General features: G+C 36.3%; 1 protein-coding gene across 13 annotated transcripts in view; it reads left to right on the forward strand.

Moving 5' to 3' along the window:
- PUM2 (pumilio RNA binding family member 2) overlaps positions 1 to 19638 on the forward strand; it is a 99275-nt gene that overhangs the window by 71213 nt on the left and 8424 nt on the right. For 10 of the 13 annotated variants that reach the window (XM_045054902.1, XM_045054898.1, XM_045054905.1 and 7 more), the window contains 3 exons: positions 12919 to 13186; positions 14237 to 14366; positions 16767 to 16901. In XM_045054902.1, the coding sequence (XP_044910837.1) occupies positions 12919 to 13186; positions 14237 to 14366; positions 16767 to 16901 (533 nt within the window). The remainder of the gene's footprint in view (positions 1 to 12918; positions 13187 to 14236; positions 14367 to 16766; positions 16902 to 19638) is intronic. The other 3 variants (XM_045054900.1, XM_023252076.2, XM_023252078.2) reach the window with 1 other exon arrangement.

Below are 19638 nucleotides of genomic sequence, written 5' to 3' on the forward strand. Positions count from 1 at the left end.
TATTAGATTGATATGGAACTTCCTGCATATAAAGCAACATTTTGTATTTTTATTTAATTTATGACTTGACAAAATAATGGCTTATTCCTTGTACCTCTTCATTTTTGAGCTGACTGATGTTTTTCTTAAGGGTATGAATAAGTGTATTTCAAGCTTTGAACTATATGAAATTCAGTTTATTGAAAGGGGACTGTCAGTTCTGAAAATTCATTAATGTCATGTATTCAGCAATCAAATTCAGTGCTTTAGCTTGTTATGGATTAGAAAATTTTATAACCTATTTTCTAATCACAGATTTTTATATTAAAAACAGAATAAAAGTGTTAGGATCGTTTTTCCTATTAAGTAGATGTCAGCCTCTCTTAAAATTGCCAAACTTTGGTAGACTTTGTCAGCTCCTTCTCTTAGAATGAAATGTTTAAATAAAAATTAAAACAAGTGTCACCCAATCGGTTTTAAGGCTGTGTGCAATTTTTCTGAGTTTTGTATGTGGTCCTTAAAGCAGAAAACAACGTAAGTTATTTTGAAGCTTTTACTGAAAGTACTATTATCTTTTAAGTAGTAAGTTGCCTGTAACTCAGTAGCATTTGAATAGTTTTCTAAAGCACCTTCATATTCATTATTTCATTTCATCTTAATTGTTAAGGTAGACTGGCTGAGCAATACGCTCATTAGAGATAAGAAAAGTATAGGTCTTATGAGCCCAAGAGACTTGCCCAAACCAGCGAATGATGGAATTGAGGCTAGAACACCATTCTGACTCCTGAAACTATCCTTGCTTTTTCTGTTTTGCTATTCTAAAATAAACTGAACGGTTTTACACAAAGTATATAAACAACAGTATTCTAATCAGTCTTTGAAACTGTGTACCTCACAGTGGCGTCGGTTATGTATTTTTAAAGTTGTATATAAGATTACTAAACTTCTAGATCCTTTCTTTCTTATTATTAGTTATTCTTGAGAATGTCCAAATATATTATCTACTTCATGAAATAAGAATATGTGTTAATCATAAGGCAGGCATCTCAGGAACTGGCTTTAGAGCAGCATATACAGCTCGCAACAGAACATTTACAGGTGCTCATGGCGATGTAAATTAAAGCATTGCTTCAAACCCTCTGGTGTGTCTAAAAGTCATTTTTATTCATTGATGGGTATAAACTATTCTATGAAGAAATTCCAAAATTATTACTTGTATGGAAGAATTTATTTTGTTTCATTTCTGTATACAAATTTATTGATCTTAGGTCTAATTTGGGATCACAGTGATTAATTGTTGCCCTTATATTTTATTCATTATCCTTTAATAACATTATCTTTAACTTTGTGGTTCTAATGAGTGAGAATATTATCACCAGTTAGTTCAGTTAAGATAATCTCAGGTTTAGAGCTAGCAAATACTTGATCTGAGTCCATGGTTCAGCATCAGAGTAATTTGGGAGTGCTTCTTTAAAGTACCAGGTTCGAGGAGGTGAACAATTTGGAAATATGTGGCAACAGTTTTTACTTATCACAATGATTGTAGGAATTCTGTTGACATTAAATATGCAGAAGCTAATCTTACCATAACAAAAAAAAGGTGGGGGGAGTTTTATCCCACTGAAATTTCCATTAGTACCCACAGGGAGAGAGGCACCTTGAAAAGAAATAATTCATAATTTACACATGACCTTATTCTAGTTCACACTTCCTTTTTAACTCTTAGTTCCTGGATCCCTGGGGGCTTCCCATGAACCTTTGACTTTGTCCTCTGTCATCTCCCTAATGCCCTTTTTCCTTCCTACCTTCTTGCCTTCCATTTATCTCAACTCTGCTTGCTATTGCGTAAAGTTTGGGGGAGGGGAATAAAAGCTTATAGATGAGAGACAAAGTAGAAAAGTCAGATTTCTTTTTGTATATGTTTTTATATACTCTTTTCCTCTTGATATTTTCCAAATTGAGCCTTTTCTTTAATTTTGCTGATTGTGTATCATTGTTTACTGTCCTTTTAAAGCTTTCTTTTTTGTCGGCCTTCACGTTTGCATTTCAGCTCCCCACTCAATTAGTTTTTACCTTGTTTTCTTATTACTGAGGTAGCAAATAAGTCTTCGTGCACCTTAAACATTTTAATCTACCAAGGTGTCACCTAGAATTTACATCATTGCATTGTTTATACACCAAACAATGTCCATTAAGTAAACATAGGATCAAAAATATAACCTTTGAGATATATGCAGATGTGCTTCACTAGAGATTTATAGCTTTAGCCAAATCTTTGAAAATGAAAGCACACATCTCATGGGGTGACATTGAAAATTGACTGTTATTGAAAATATTTTCATGTGTGATTGTTTTCTTACAATGTGCCTAGGAACAAATCTAATGTGAGAAGGTCAAGATCTTTACAAACTGTAAAACACTGGAGAAGTTAAAGCAGACAAATAAATGGATGGATATACCTTGTATGGGGGTGGAAAGACTCAGTATTATAAAGAAACCACTTTTCTTCTAGTTGATAACTAGATTTAGCACAGCCTCAATAATTTTTCAGGCTTTTTAAAGAAATTGACAATTTCTTTACGTTAAATAACGTAAACAGGAAGATGGAGCTGAGAGTAGTCCAGACAATCTTACAGATCCAAGTTAATGTCAAAATATATATAAACTTACGGCAACTAAAGTTGTGGTATTGCCACAAGGATAAATAAGCCAGTGGAATAGAACAGAGGATCCAGAAATAGACCTACTTCTTTAGGTTTACCTGATTTGTGACCAGTGGGCCGCTCTGGTATATATGGGGAAGGGTGGTCTTTTCAGTAAATGGGACTGGAGCAATTAAATATCCAAATAGAGTAAAGTGAACTTTGACTTCTTTCTCTTTCACACGATACACACATACAAATTTTATCATCAAAGAAATTAAGTAATTGGCTTATAGTCATGAAGTTAGTAAAGAACAAAAATCTTGAGCCCAAGATTTTTCTGGCTTATTACAGGATGTCGCACTGCTTCTCAAAGAATGCTTCTATTTCTGTCTAATATCTCTCTGAATAAATAACGGGTCTTTTCCTACTCCCTAACTTTAGAATTTTTGTGAACTTTATTTATAAAATTTTGGTAAAATATAACTTAGCCTGTTGTGAGTTGATGGGAAAACTGAGTTTGAATGTCACTATATTGGTTGCTTTATACATTTTTACTTGCTAACAATTGGCCTTTAATCCAAATTAAATGTTTACTTCGGTAGTCTCTTCAAGTATTTTATTACTGGTTTTTAAATTAAAACAGAGGGGCGCCTGGGTGGCACAGTTGGTTAAGCATCCGACTTCAGCCAGGTCACGATCTCGCGGTCCGTGAGTTCGAGCCCCGCGTCAGGCTCTGGGCTGATGGCTCGGAGCCTGGAGCCTGTTTCCGATTCTGTGTCTCCCTCTCTCTCTGCCCCTCCCCCGTTCATGCTCTGTCTCTCTCTGTCCCAAAAATAAATAAACGTTGAAAAAAAAAATTAAATTAAAACAGATAAAAGTCTTTATGTGATGTTTTAAATGGGATAGTAATAAACTTAATTTATGCTGAGATTAATCCTTTTTTTTTAATGTTTATGTTTTGTGAGTAGTTTCATTGACTTTTTTTTTTTTTTTTAACTTTTATTTACTGAGAAAGAGAGAGACAGAGCATGAGCATGGGAGGGGCAGAGAGAGGGGGAAACACAGAATCCGAAGCAGGCTCCAGGCTCTGAGCTGTCAGCACAGAGCCTGATGCGGGGCTTGAACTCACAAACCGCGAGATTATGACCTGAGCCAAAGTTGGACACTTTACCAACTGAGCCACCCAGGTACCCCAAAATTGTAGTGTGTGTATTTTAGAGACATACACACACACACACACACACACACACACACACACACACAGTGAGAGTGGGGGAGGAGCAGAGAGAGATGGAGACAGAATCTGAAGCAAGCTCCAGACTCTGAGCTGTCAGCACAGAGCCTGATGTGGGGCTTGAACTCATAGACTGCAGGATCATGACCTGAGCCGAAGTCTGACACCCAATCAACTGAGCCACCCAGGCGCCCCCTCATTGACCTACATTTTATAATTTTTGTGTCTGATCAGAATTTTTACCTATTAATTTATTCAGACAATAATGACTACCTACATGCCAGACCCTTCTTGACTGGAGATAATTGTATTAAGTCAAAAAACCACTTGTTAAGTCAAACTACCCATCATCAAGTCAAACTACCCACCATCATGGAGGTAGTAGTTTTGTGTTGAATGTAGACCTGGCTACCAGAGGTTACAATGTAATGATTGTAATTCTGTTGCCTTATTGCATTTTAATTCTGTTTTATAGAAATATAATGATTCTCTCCATTAGAATTACCATCTTTCCTTCAGGGTTTTTTTGTACCAAATTTACCACACTTTATATTAGGGTTACTTCTGGGCTATTTTGGATTAGAAGCAAGAAAGGCCAGACCTTTCTCCACAACTATAAGAATGTTGAAATCTCAACAGATGTTTGGGTAATTGAATTTGAGGAGTTTTGTTTCTTTGTGTTTTATTGGTGAATGTATTCTGGGACACTTGCTACTTGTTTAAAAAATTATTTTACATTCTACTTGGATTTCTATTATTAAAGCATTATTTAGCTGTTCCAGGCAGTGTGTTCTCTGTTCAGTGTGTTAATAGGATCATACTGTTTAGAATACTGCACTTTGAAAGGGCTTATGACAGTTGTAGAGGTTTTTATTTTTGTGTGTGTACATTTGGTTTGGTTTTTGGACATTAGGTTAGGTTTATTTTTGTCTGGGTTAAATCTTTCACAGTCCATTTGCAGTTCAGCCCTCTTCCCACCACAGTAACAGCTCCATCAAGACAGAAAATCAGTGTGCCTATAATGTTTGTCTAGGATCAAAGTTATTCTTCCTGATACTCAAGTTTATTAAGCAAACCTTAACATTGCATAAACTCACTGAGTGATCCTGATTTTAAGAGAAAAATCCCAGGTCCTACAGTTTCCATTTACCCCATTCAGGGCAGCTGGTCATGAAATCGCAACAGGAATATTTTACAAGAAATGCAGATGTAATCCATTGGTTTCTTAACTGTCACCAAAAGTATTAACCAGAGAGGAAATGAGGTCATATCTGTGAGGGTGGTTTGAGATGTGCGGGGAAGATACTTAGCACCCACATGTCCATATGAGGCAGTGAGTGTAATTCACCCCGCTACTTATGATTTTGGGGGCATAGTTTTTAAAGAGTCCTCATGTTCAGTTACAGAAGTAGTTTTCACTAAAGATTAAAGTTCAGGCAATTTTTAGAACCAAACAGAAACTAGCCTTTTTGTTAGAATAATGGGAATCAACAAGATGAGTTAGTAATAGAAATGATGTAATACTAGTCTGAAGACTAGTTCATACGTTAAGAGCTCAGTCTGGTTATTTATTTTTTGAAGGCTTATTTATTTTTGAGAGAGTACAAGTGGGGGTGGGGAGCACAGAGAGAGGGGGGCAGGATTTGGAGCAGGCTCTGCACTGACTGCAGCAAGCCTGATACAGGGCTTGAACTCCAGAACCATGAGATCATAACCTGAGCCAAAGTCAAGATGCTCAACGACTGAGCCACCCAGGTGCCCCTCAGTCTGTTTAAATGCTCTTTGATGAATGAGGGAAGATTATTAAATATCTTCTGTTGTGATGGTCTCCCTCTTTATATTTTTAGGAAGGTTAAGCTTAAGTAGAGGCTAAAAGGTCAGGTTACTTAATTGCATTTAGAGAAAAAATTGCAAGCAATAGAAATGGAAACAACAGATTTTTATTTTGGTTTATAGTTTACATCTAATGTTTGCTTTATGTGTGGTCATAAGATGTACAACTTTAAGGTAACACCTGACATTTTCATGCTGTTTGCTTTTTATATTAGCCTATTAAAATGGTGTGGAAGACTACACTTTTTTTTAAATGTTTATTTTTGAGAGAAGGAGAGCTTGAATGAGGGAGGGGAAGAGAGAGAGAGACACGGAATCCGAAGCAGGCTCCAGGCTCTGAGCTGTCAGCACAGAACCCAACACTGGGCTTGAACTCACCAACCATGAGACCATGATCTGAGCCAAAGTTGGACACTTAACTGACTGAGCCACCCAGGCACCTGGGAGAATACACTCTTAATTAGAATCTCATTAGCTTTTAAACTCATTGAAGCCTCAATCTTTTTCCAGTAAAATTTTGTGTCTTTATATTGCAAATATATAGCTAATAATCACTAGAAAAATTTTATGTGATTTATTCCCCGTGTCACTTACGTCAAGTGTATCCCAGATTTCAGAATGTCATATGACAGGGGCACCCTGGGTGGCTCAGTTGGTTAAGCATCTGACTTCAGCTCAGTTCATGATCTCACTGTTGTGAGTTCAAGCCCCACTTCAGGCTCTGTGCTGACAGCTCAGAGCGTAGAGCCTTCTTCAGATTCTGTCTCTGTCTCTCTGCCCTTCTCTTGTGCAGGCGCGCGCGCTCTCTCTCTCTCTCTCTCTCTCTCTCTCTCTCTATCTCTATCTCTTTCTCACTCTCTCAATATAAAATAAAACATTGTTTAAAAGTTTAAAAAAAAGAATGTAATGTCATACTGTTCTTCATGAGGTATAGTGGGGTATAATTAAAAGCTTTAAGTGAATTATCCAGGTATAATTGTTTTCCAAAAAACTCAGTCTAATTATTATTTATTCATCTTTCAATTAGGAAGCTTCACTAAGCCTATTGTGTCACATGTGAAATGGAAATAATAGCCTTGTCCCTTGTCCTGTTGTTAAGAGTATAGCATATGTATTAATTTTCTAGGGCTCCTGTAACAAACTACAACTAGGTGGTTTAAAACACAAATTTATTGTCTCATACTTTGAGGCTAGAAATAAAATCAAGGTGTTTTTAGGGCCATGACATTTTGAAGACCGAAGAGGCAGTCCTTCCTTCCTAGCTTCTGGTGGTTGCTGGCAGTCCTTGGCATTCCTTGCCTATAGATGCATCACTCCCATGGCCGCCTACATAATTACATGGCATTCTCTCTGTGTGTCTGTGTCCTAATTTTCCTTCTCTTACAAGGACACCACTCATTGGGTAGGAGCCCAACCTAATCCAGTATGACCTCATTTGAACTTGGTTACATTTGCAAAGACCCTGTTTCCAAATAAAATCAAATTACAGGTACCAGGAGTTAAGAATTAAAAACTTTTTTGGGAGACTCAGTTCAACCCTGTATAGGCTGCCTTTTGGTTACCCCAAATTCCTCTTTGGCCCACGCGCAGAATACATTAATTCCAAGCCAGCATCCCCAAGAATTGTAACCCATCCTGTCGTCAGTTGAATGTCTAAAATCTCATCTAAATGACTCAAGTCTAAATCTCATCTTCTCTGTCAGGTGAGACGCCTAATGTGGTCCATCCTGGGACAAAATTCTTCTGCATCTATAGACCTGTGAAATTTAGGAAATAAATCATCTGCTTCTAGAATATAGTAGTAGCACTGGCATAGGATAGACATACCCACTGCAAAAGGGAGAAATTGGAAGGAATGAAGGACTTACAGTGCCAAGCAGGTCTGAAAGCCAGCAGGGCAAATTTCATTTGTTTCAAGGCCTGAGAATAATCACCTGTGGCATGATGCTCTGTACTTCGCATCTACTGCTGCCCAACCCCTGTAGCCTTTGCATCTGTGGCTCTGCTTTCAGAGTAGTTCTTAATTCATCCCATCTCTAACGCTTTCAGGCCAGGCTGCCAGTGTTTCTGTAGATACGAAATTCTTGAAAACATTGTTGGTCTCCCACTAATGTCAAGGGGCTGTCCATCTACACCCATTGACTCTGCATTCTCAGCATTCTGTCTAGATAAGCTAAGACTTTTCCAGATCATCAAGTGCTGGTTTTCTTTTGCTTAGCAGTTCCATTTTCAGGGGTGCCTGGGTTGCTCAGTTGGTTGAGCGTCCAGCTCTTGATTACAGCTCAAGTCAGCATCTCCGGGTTCGTGGCATCAAGCCCCGTGTCAGGCTCTGTGCTGACAGCGTGGACCCTGCTTGGGATTCTCTCTCGTTGTCCCTCCCCTACTTGTGCACACATGCTGTCTCTCAAAATAAATAAATAAACTTAAAAAAAAAATAAACAGTTCCTTCTTCAAATTATCTTAATTTTATTTCACCATAAGCAGCCCAGACACCAGACCACACCTTTAGCACGTTGTTTGGAAATCTCAGCTAAATCTCCACACCAGTTTTGCTTTCCACCCAGTTTTGCTTTTTTAACACATTTCAGTTGGGTTTCCCCGTTTCCAATAACATGTTTCTCATTTTATTCTGAGACCTCACTTGGAACATCTTTATAGCATTCATATTTCTACAAACATTGTTCATGACAACATACGTATTCTCTAAGACGGTAGCCGCTTTTGATACGTGCCTTATATCTGTCTGAGCCCTCATCAGAATTGCCTTTAATATCCACGTTTCTACTAACCCTCTCTTCAAGGCAATTTAGGCTTTTTGTGAACACCTCCAAATTCTTTCAAACTGTACCCATTACCCAACCGCAAAGTCATTTCTTCATTTTTAGTCATTTTTTATAGTAGCACATCACTATGAGTACCAAAATCTGTGTTAGTTTCCCAGGGTTGCTATGGCAGATTACCCCAGCTGAGTCACTTAAAATGACAAATTTGGGGGGAGGCACAATTCAACACAGTATATAGCATTTTGTGCAGAGTTCACTTCTCAGTGTCTAATAAAGAATGCCCAATAAATGTTTCCTGCCTTTTTTAAAGGACCCTCAGTGTCTAGCAGACAGTATTATTTATGAATATTAAGTAATTAAATGGACTTTCTCAGGTAGGTGAAAAAAACTGATTATTTTGAACACATAAACCCTATTTAAAATGAGGTGCCAGAACTCAGGACAAAAAGGTCTGACCAATATTATCCTTTGAGGAATTAGATTGTCATTTTAGACTTTTTTCCTACCACTCTGTATCATTGATTCTTTGCCTACTGCAACTAACTGGCCATCTTCGGTTATCATCTTACCATTTCCTGAGTTTTCTAGAGCCTTGTCTTCTGAAACCAGCACTGTCTAGTAGCCTATATGTAGTTGTACCCTTTTCAGGACCCCAAATCTACTAGGATTACCATTTCTATTTGAAATTGGTAGTTAACAACCTGCTGTAAAATGAATCCTTGAATAATCTTGAATTCTAATTCATTAGCCTCTAAACTCTTCTTCAGAATAACCTTCAGAATATTTTTTTTTAATAAAAATTATCCACTGAGGGTAATTCAGTAGGTTTTGAGTAAGTCTCCGGGAATCTGTATTTTCAAAAGAATACACAGGTCTGATAGGTTAAGCAGCTGCCATTCCAAATTTTCTGGACTTAGAAAAGAATGAAAAGATTAATCAGGTTTATTTATTTTGTGATTGTTACAGTTGTTACCGTTGTTTTTCTTGCCCTGTGTTTTTCCCAGTAATTCTATAATCTGTTTTTGATTAATAATAGGAAGGATTCTAACGCAATAGACCTCTCGAGGAAATTAATGAAAACTTATAAAATCATATTATTTCTACTAGGATTATTGTAAGATGCTTGCCTTCACTCGCTTGTCATGAGTGAACTTGAAAAATCCTTACACAAATAGTATGTAAAGGGCAGCACACTATTGTGTGAAGAGCTCTGTCCAAGAGTCCTGGCTGACTAGCTGCATACTGCATTTGGACCAGTGGTCTGTGACATTATAGCACAGATCTCCCTGTCCAAAATACATTCCTAGCCAAGTAGTGATTAAGAAGTGTAAATGCTAAGGGTGGATGTCAGTGATGAATTGAAGATGGTTATCCCTTTAACACATTTGGTGCAGAAACACCTCTGCTTATGGACTACCATTAGCAATGGTATGACCTAGATAGCCTATATGTGTGTTGTTTTTCATTAATTTTGGAATAATTTGAGACTTAATGGGGAAGTTGTAACACTGATACAGGAAAAAAAAATTACAGCACACCCTTTGTCCACATTTTCAAAATGTTATTTTACCATGTTTGCTTTATCGTTCATTTCCTCTCTTCCTCTCCCCCTCACTGCATATTCATTCCCCTTCACATCCAGTTTTTTTTTCCTTGATACTTTTGAAAGGAAGTTGCAGACATACTGTCTGTCCGTTACCCATTAAATATATCCATGTATGTTTTCTGAAAATAAGGAAATACTCTTTTATATAACTACAATGATCAAAGTCAGGAAACAATGATATCATACCACAATAAAAAATAAATTAGCCAACTTATTCAAACTTTGCCAGAGAGAGACTGGAGAGAGTAAGGATTAGGAAAGAGATTGATATGGGGACTCACATGACGCTCATTTGTCATGACTCTTTAATTTTCTTTAATCTTGCACTGTTTCTGTCTTTTATGACTTAAACATTTGTGAAGAGCATAAGCCAGTTTTGTAAAATGTCCCTCAATTCCAAAATAGGTTTGGATGGCATGCTTTCAATATTTAGATAACCAGATTTAAAATGTTCAGTGTATATTACAATTGGGTTTTAAATGCTTATTTAATTTGTAAAGAAAGAAAGGTACCCTGCCCTGAGTGAATTTTTTTGTTTTGTAAATGAAAATACTAAGTAGACTTCCAGAACTGAAATTTTGAGGTTTCTTTAAAACTAAAGGCAGTTACACATCATGAGGCATTTTAAGTCGGCAATGAGTGCATCAGGAGTTTGGTGTTAGGGAGCTGATAGAATATAATCAAAGAATATCTAGACATGGGAGAGATTCCTTTTAGGTATTAGAAGGTATGAAATAAAATTGGCATAGTCATTTCTGGGGGTAAGTATATATTTTGAATTTGGTGTTGAAAATCTTTAGCGCATTAAGGGTAAAGAGGTGTAGGATTGGGCCTTGTGTTTGAGGTAAGGTAAGCAGTGGTGCAGAGACAATAATGAACAAGAGGAGGAGAAGTGAACAATTAGGGTTCTTCTAGGAAATTTGTGTGAGTAATAGATTCAGAATAAGGACTCAATATTAGGCTGAAGAATTGAGAGGATGTACTCTAGCAGGATGCTTTAGTGTAAAGTGACCTCCAAGTGGCCTTTGAATGAGACTTTATAATTGTTTGTAAAAACAGACTGGAATGATATGCAGAGTATCCCTACCCTACATAAAGGTTAAAGAATTGTTAGAGATTTGAATGGGCTAGTGAACAGTTGATAGAATTGTATAATTAGAAATAATAGTAGGGGCTAGAGGGCTAAGAGTATCAAGGAAATCAAGACAGTATTAAAACAGTGAATTCTTTCACATTTTGGATTTTTTGTACAGGAACACTGGTATAGTTATATAGACCTGGCATGAATATGCGAATTTGATGTTAGTGGTTTTAGTGTATAAAATGTTCTGTTAAATTACACATTTTTAAGAAAGATAGTCTAGAATTGAACCTTAGGCAGTTAATGTTATATAAAATATTCATGAATATTAATGTGTACCCACTATCTGTCAGACATTCTTTTAGGTACCAGGGATCTAGCTTGTAGGTGAACATAATGTTGTGGCACTTACACTGGAAAGGGGACTGGAGAGTCCTATGAATTATATGTATAATACTCTGGGTGGTGGGAATCACAACAAAAGCTAGGGCATTGGGGACTGAAAGTAAAAGAGGAATGTTTTAAAGCAGTTCACTCTCCAGGATTACAGCTGTCTTACTTTTTTCCTTGTGCCTGTAACTCTTTTTGCCATTCAGTGCCTCTGTATAACTTCACAACTTTGCACTGACAGTGTGTCCTTGGCATCATCTCTGCCCTGTGGTCTGGATTGTATATATAGCACTCCTCTACTTAGAGATGGTATATAATAGCTTAAAGCTGATGGTAGATTCTGTTTATCTGAGCAACTATATTTGCACGTTACGGTTTTCTATACATTTTTCTTTTTTAAAAGGACACTGTCAAGTACTTTTAAATGACTTTTGTAATAACAATTTCCTGCTTGTATTTTTTGTTTGTTTCTATTGACTGCCCTTTAATTTTCTTGTTTGGAATGGGATATAATAAAGAGGCTTTTTATGTGTCTCAAATGATCAACATTAAAGCTCTAGGAAAAATACATTTTGTTTATTTCTAGTTCTTGTCAGTAAAATAATAGTATCTTATGGAGAGTATTCCTTTAAAATTTTTAAAATACTTTAAGATGTAATGGATTTATTTTCTTTAAGAAATGGTTTTTTGTGGCTTCTGGCTGGCTCAGTCAGTAGAGCATGCAACTCTTGATCTCAGGGTCATGAGTTTGAGCCCCATGTTGTGTGTAGAGTTTACTTTTTTAAAAATCCGTTTTTCTTTACATAGAGGTATATGTATTACCTAATGCATTTTTAAAAATACAGTCCAAAAAAAGTACAAATTTAGCCCTTAGTGTTCCATGAACACTGCAAGTAAATTTCAGCCCAACTGAATTTCAGTGGCTTCAAATCTGAGTTTGCTTAGCTATTTGTAACCTTGTTAATAAACTGGAAATTTTGTTGGTAGTTTTAGTATTCTGGTATTGATATTAGTATGTATGACATTACTTGCTAATTATGTTTTAAACTAAGCTTCCAAGAACAAATACAACTTTTATATATGATATTAGGTGTTATGATTATGATTGAAACTAAACTGCCAAGAACAAATACAGGTTTATTTTTCTCATCTTTTCTAGTCTTTTTTATCCCCCAGATCCTGTAGTCACACACAATAAGTAAATGTGTGAGATTTTCCCTCCAGTTTCAATTTCCTGTTAAAACATATAGGAATTAGTGGTCAGTGGAGTGGTTATTTCTTTATTGATTGAATTTTAGTGTAAGTAACTCTTATTTGAGGAATGGCCTTGTCAAAAATATTTGCTGACCACAGCTGCTTTGTTGTAGGAGGCCTGACAAATGGTAGTGGTCGATATATCTCTGCAGCGCCTGGAGCAGAAGCAAAATACCGGAGTGCTTCAAGCACTTCCAGTCTGTTCAGCTCCAGCAGCCAGCTCTTTCCTCCTTCCCGGCTTCGGTATAATAGGTCTGATATTATGCCTTCCGGCCGAAGTAGATTATTGGAAGATTTCAGAAACAACCGCTTCCCAAACCTTCAACTTAGAGACTTGATTGGGCACATAGTTGAGTTTTCTCAAGACCAGCACGGTTCTAGGTAAGTGATTATGGTTTAGGATACTGAGCACTGTATTTTTGCTTTGAAAATTACTGCCTTATAGGAGTCTAAAATTTTCTTGACTGGGATCATTTAAGGAAATTTTTACAGAATAAAGGCCCAGTAATGGATTTCTTCTTTGCTATTAGGACATATGATAAAAATAAAGGTTTTTAAATTATTTATGGTTTCCCAGTTTTCTATAATGAGAATACTTTTATAATGAAAATATAGGAGTGCCCTTTTTTTGGGTTATTTTTATTACATTGATTCTGAAAACAACTTTAATTTTCCTTTGAAAAGAATGCTCTGAATTACATTTGTGGATGTAAATGTCCCTGATGTAGACCTTGTCTAAAAAAAATTTTTAAAAGGTTAAATGCTTTTGTGTTTGTATTTGTATAGATTTGTATTTGATGTGATATGTCTTAAGTTGAAACATTTCACTTTTGTTTTAGAAGAATTTGGTGACTTTGTACATTAAACATAATGTTCTCTTATAGTACTTAAGGTGCATGTAAATTAGTGTTCTCAAGATAGAACACAAAAGGAAAATAGAATTGTAACACATTTATTAAATTTAATTATTATTTCCTTTTATAGTTTTATTTTATCTCCCTAAAGTTGAAAATTCCTTAAGAGTAGCACATGAACCTTGTGTCATTCACAATGGCTAGGAATTCATTTGTGTTTGAATTTATTTCTAAGGGTTTCTTTCATTAGGCTCTAAATTTAAATATTTAATACTATTATGAAAAATGTATGAATAACCAGTAAAATCTAGTTTTCTTCATTGATTATAATGCAGATTATAATATATCCAAATGTCTGCCTAATAGTTTAAATTAAGGCATTATAAAGAAATGCTTCATAGCTTTTGCCTTTTTTGCATTAAAATTGCTGTTCACAGTATTAAATGTGTTAGTACTATTCCTGGAAGTAATTTTATGTGTATATACGTGGGGGTGTGTGATACTCAAGTCAGATACAGATTTTGCAGGAGCTTATTTTCAATGTGCTGTGATGACATATAAAATGTTTCCTATATAGATTCATACAACAAAAACTAGAGAGAGCTACTCCAGCTGAGCGACAGATGGTATTTAATGAAATTCTACAAGCAGCCTATCAATTAATGACAGATGTTTTTGGAAACTATGTTATACAGAAATTTTTTGAGGTAAGCACATATACATATTTGTACATCCAACTATATTGCTGAATGCGTAGAAAAGTTCAGAAAGTTGGGTAAGAGTCATTTTCATATAAAAATATATGCACTTGGGAAAAAATATTTTGCAAAGTATGTATCTGACAAAGATTCCATATCCAGAATATATAAAGAACTCCTAAAACTCAACAAGAGAAAGACAACTCTATTAAAAAATGGACAGGAGAGAGGTACCTGGGTTGCCCAGTTGGTTGAGCATCTGACTTGGGCTCAGGTCATAATCTCGCGGTTTGTGAGTTTGAGCCCCACATTGGGCTCCATGCTGTTAACTTCGTTCCCGCTTTGGATCCTCTGTCCCCCTTCCTCTGCCCGTACAGAGAGAGCTTGTACTCTCTCAAAGATAAACATTAAAATAATGTAACAGACAGGAGGAGCACCTGGCTGGCTCAGTTGGTGGAGCATGTGACTCTTGATCTCAGGGTTGTGGGTTTGAGCCCCGTGTATAGAGATTACTTTCAAAAAAAACAAAAAAGAAAAATGGACAGAGGACCTGAATAGACATTTCTCCTCAGAAGATATACACGTAGCTAAGAAGCACATGAAAAGAAGCTCAACATCCTTAGTCATTAGGGAAACGCAGATCAAAACCACAGTGAGATTCTACGCTACATCTACTAGGATGGCTTTAGAGGGCCGAGGGGAATAACAAATGTTGGTGGAGATTTGGAGAAATTGGAACCTCATACGTTGTTGGTAGTAATGTAAAATGGTGCAGCTGTTGTGAAAAAGTTTGGCAGTTCCTTCAAACTTTTCTTTTTTTGAGAGAGAGCACGTGTGAGCAGGGAAAGGGACAGAGGGAGAGAGAGAATCCCATGCAGGCTCCATGCCTAGTGGAGGTGGCATGAGGCTCAGTCTCATGACCTTGAGATCATGACTTGAGCCCAAATGAAGAGCTGGACACTTACCCACCTGAGCCACCCAGGCACCTCGGCAGTTCCTTAAAAAAAACTAAACATAAAAATTACCTTACAACCCAGCAATTCCACTCCTGTGTACCCAAAAGAATTGAAAACAAGGACTCAAACACCGTTTGTTTCCGCATTATTCACAGTAGCCAAAAGGTGGAAACAACCTATATGTCCAACAGATGAATGGATAAATGTGGTATATGCATACAATAAGAATGTTATTCAGCCATGAGGAATAAAGTTCTGTTACATGCTACATCATGGATGAAGCTAAGTAAAATAAGCCAGATGTAAAAGGACAAACATCATAGTGTTTTTCTTATATGAGATAGCTAGAACAGCCAAATTGATAGGGGCATAAAGTAGATTAGGGTTTTCCAGGTGCTGAGGGGGGGGGGTGGGGGAGTGGGGGGTTACTGCTTAATGTATGCAGTGTTTGTGTTTGAGGCAACGGGAATGATTTGGAAACAGTTTGTAGTGATAATTGCACAACATTGTGAATTAATGCCATTGAATTATGCACTTAAAAATGGTTAAAATGACATTTTATGCTATATATTTTATCACAAAAATATTTTTAAAATATATGGGCCTACTTTATTTATTTATTTTTTTCAACGTTTATTTATTTTTGGGACAGAGAGAGACAGAGCATGAACAGGGGAGGGGCAGAGAGAGAGGGAGACACAGAATCGGAAACAGGCTCCAGGCTCTGAGCCATCAGCCCAGAGCCTGACGCAGGGCTCGAACTCACGGACCGCGAGATCGTGACCTGGCTGAAGTCGGACGCTTAACTGACTGCGCCACCCAGGCGCCCCTATGGGCCTACTTTAAATGAGAAGTTTAGTAGTAATCTGATTAATATTTGAAAATATAAAGCATTGAGAGTAAATCTTAGATGAAGAAATTAGTGATAATAGTATAGTCTTTATTTACATTTGTTAGATGTGTCATGTATTTTGTATTTTATCTGATTTTCAGTTTACAACTAAGTATCTCTGTTTTAGTTTTACTTAAGTTTCCTCCATAGTTACATCAGAATATAGTTTGTCTGAATGTAATTTGGTCTGAATGCATGGTCAGAAGTTCATTACGTTAAAGATGAGGGGATTTTATTTGTTTAAAATGAAATGTAATGCTGTTTACTTTTTTTTTTTTTAATGCTGTTTACTTTAAAAGAATTACAGGTGATTAATATATTAGTAAAAAGGAAATTTTAGATAATGAGACTTAACCCCCCCCCCCCCATAAAAGTAATGCAGTTATTTCAGGCAGTTCTGGATTTATCTTAATTAGCTTTTACCTAAGTCCTCTTCCCTACGTGACTACAAATTGTGATATTTTAAAAATAGAATGAATAGGCCGCAAACAGTGGGTTATTCAGGTTTAACAAAATTAATATAATGGTTATTTTTATTAATACTGATTTCTTTTCTATCAGTTTGGGAGTTTGGATCAAAAATTAGCTCTCGCCACTCGTATTCGTGGGCATGTTCTGCCTTTAGCCTTGCAGATGTATGGCTGTCGTGTTATCCAGAAAGCTCTGGAGTCTATTTCATCTGACCAGCAGGTAATTGTAAGTTAAGACAAACTTTTTGTATTTTATTCAGTTTTTAAATTATTACTTTATATTTCCCCAATTAGAATAAAATACTTTAAATAATCTGTCTCAAACAGTACGTTTTAATTACATATTATACTATAGATCTTTGATCTGTCTGTCCTCTTCATTCTCTTCAACATCTCTTCATCTTTAAATGAAGATAATTTGAGGGCCTGCTGTGTGGGAAGCAAAATGCTACACTTGCTTATTTGATTCCCTGTCGTATCAGGAATACCTTTATTGTTTCCAAAATGTATTTGGATTGTACCACTTCTTTTTTTTTTTAAACTTTTTTTAAATGTTTGTTTATTTTTGAGAGAGAGACAGAGACAGACACAGAATCCAAAGCAGGCTCCAGTCTCTGAGCTGTCAGAGCCCGTCGCAGGGCTCAAACCTATGAACTGGGAGATCATGACCTGAGCCAAAGTTGGACATTTAACCGACTGAGCCACCCAGGCACCCCTCTGCCTGTCCCTTTTAGCTGCAACTTTATTTATAACATGCAAGAAAGACCAGTTTAAAGATTTTTTTTTTTAAAGCTTAAACCTTTTTTTTTTTTTAAAAAAAGGTTAAACAACCAGGCTAGCAAAAAGATACTCAATACATACTTTCCTTATATCAAACAAGCTAATATTTTAGTACAGTGTAACTATACAAAATGTATAAAATAGAGATATGTTCACAAAGGAAACACTATAGGCTCAGAACAGATTTGAAAAAACATGCTATTCTCATTGGTTATAGTAACTCTAAAATTATTGTAATGTTGAATCGGACTTAGTTTACAAAAAAGTCACACACACACACAAAATATATATGTATATGTACATATGTATATATATAAAGTCCCCAAGAACTATGGTTCCTGTAAAATACTAATAGCCAGGTACTAGTGTATAAAATGTGAAGTTCTGGGGTTCCTGGGTGGCTCAGTCGGTTAAGCATCCAACTTCGGCTCAGGTCATGATCTCATGGTCCGTGAGTTCAAGCCCTGCGTCGGGCTCTGTGCTGTCAGCTTGGAGCCTGAAGCCCGCTTCAGATTCTGTGTCTGCATCTCTCTCTGCCCCTCCCCCATCCATGCTCTGTCTCTCTCTGTCTCAAAAATAAATATTACAAAAAATTAAAAAATAAAATGTGAAGTTCTGACATTGTATTCATTTTTAGGAAATAAAAGAAAATCCAAAACCATTTTCATTACTGTTGAAAGTCAGATATGCTAATAAGTAACTTAGCTATGGCCACTGTCAACTATGTACAGCTATATTTAAATTGACCGGACAAGTGGATACAAAGCTTGTCAACTGGGGACTGGCACAGTTAAGAGAACTGTACTGGGTCTAGGAGAGGTCTGAAGACGTGAAACCACCCATCTACATAATTCACATTTCTGCCCCAGCATTACCCTCCCCCATAAGGTTTCACAAAATGCCAGTGCCCAGCAAGAATCATAATGCTGCAAGGTAAGAGTTTCCCCAGACTTCTTTGATGTTGGCCTATAGGAGAATATTAAGCATGCGTCGGCTAAACAAAGCAGTCAACCCACCCATCTGGAAAACTGTGGTGCACGGTTTCCTTCCATTCTGGTTGTACTAGAAAGTACTCCAGTTTTTAAATGGAGCCAGATTTATATGTTAGCTCTGTAAAACATTGAGCTACTGTAGCAGCAAATATGAAAGTACAGAAACAAAACCAGTTTTATTTAAAAATTTATTTCTGTGACCTTAAAACAATCTTTTCCTTCTTACCTGTTTCCTGTAACCAGACATCAATTTCTTCAAAGGATAAAAAATTTAAAGCCAGTTGCATTCTATATGCCAATTAGAAATTATACACATAAAGTTCTTAAAACTTTCATTCAATAGGAAATTAACCTAAGAATTCTGTTAACAAGATTCACGATTCTTTAAAGAGAAAAGAGAACACCTGTAAATGGGAATATCTCAAATTTTTGGATGGAAGAAGTCTTATTTTAAATCAAAAAAGGACTGATGTAATTCCAGTCATACTCTGGGAATCTTTTGGTAATTCATCAAAATAATTTTTAAAATTATTTGAAATAGACAAGAATATTAAGAGTTTGAGAGTAAATGCTGATCTGCTAGATTTTTGAAAATAAATTGTGAAGCATCACTAATTAGTGTGGGTTTCATGTGAAATTAAGCAGACCTTAGGAATTAAATTTATAACCCTAAATAGATCACTATTTTCTATATAACTAACTTAAGTATTACAATGAAACATAGAGTAAAGGAAATAATTATTTCTTTAAAGGTATCAGTAATTAGTAAATTTGGAAAGAGATCAGCTTTGATTCTCCACCCACATATATTATTGTATAATAAATCCCAGAATTAAAAACAGTCATAACATGTATGGATGAATATGTTTGTATGTGTGCATTAATCACACCATTGAAAATTTGTGAGAAAATAGCATTACTCTGGAGGAAATCCTGAGTTTTAGAATAATTGAAGATATGTCCAATGGAACAAGATGAACAGATTTTAATTATTGTAGATGCTTACACAAATGCTTGATCCTAAGTCTCAAACTGGTATAGATAAAGATATTTTGGGCATGCCAGGGTGGCTCAGTTGGTTGAGCTTTCAACTTCTGCTCAGGTCATGATCTCGCTGTGCCCTGTGATGGGCTCTATTATGACAGCTCAGAGCCTGGAGCCTGCTTCGGATTCTGTGTTTCCCTCTCCCTT

This window comes from Felis catus, chromosome A3 (genome assembly GCF_018350175.1).
Source record: "Felis catus isolate Fca126 chromosome A3, F.catus_Fca126_mat1.0, whole genome shotgun sequence".
NCBI classification, from domain to species: domain Eukaryota; kingdom Metazoa; phylum Chordata; class Mammalia; order Carnivora; family Felidae; genus Felis; species Felis catus.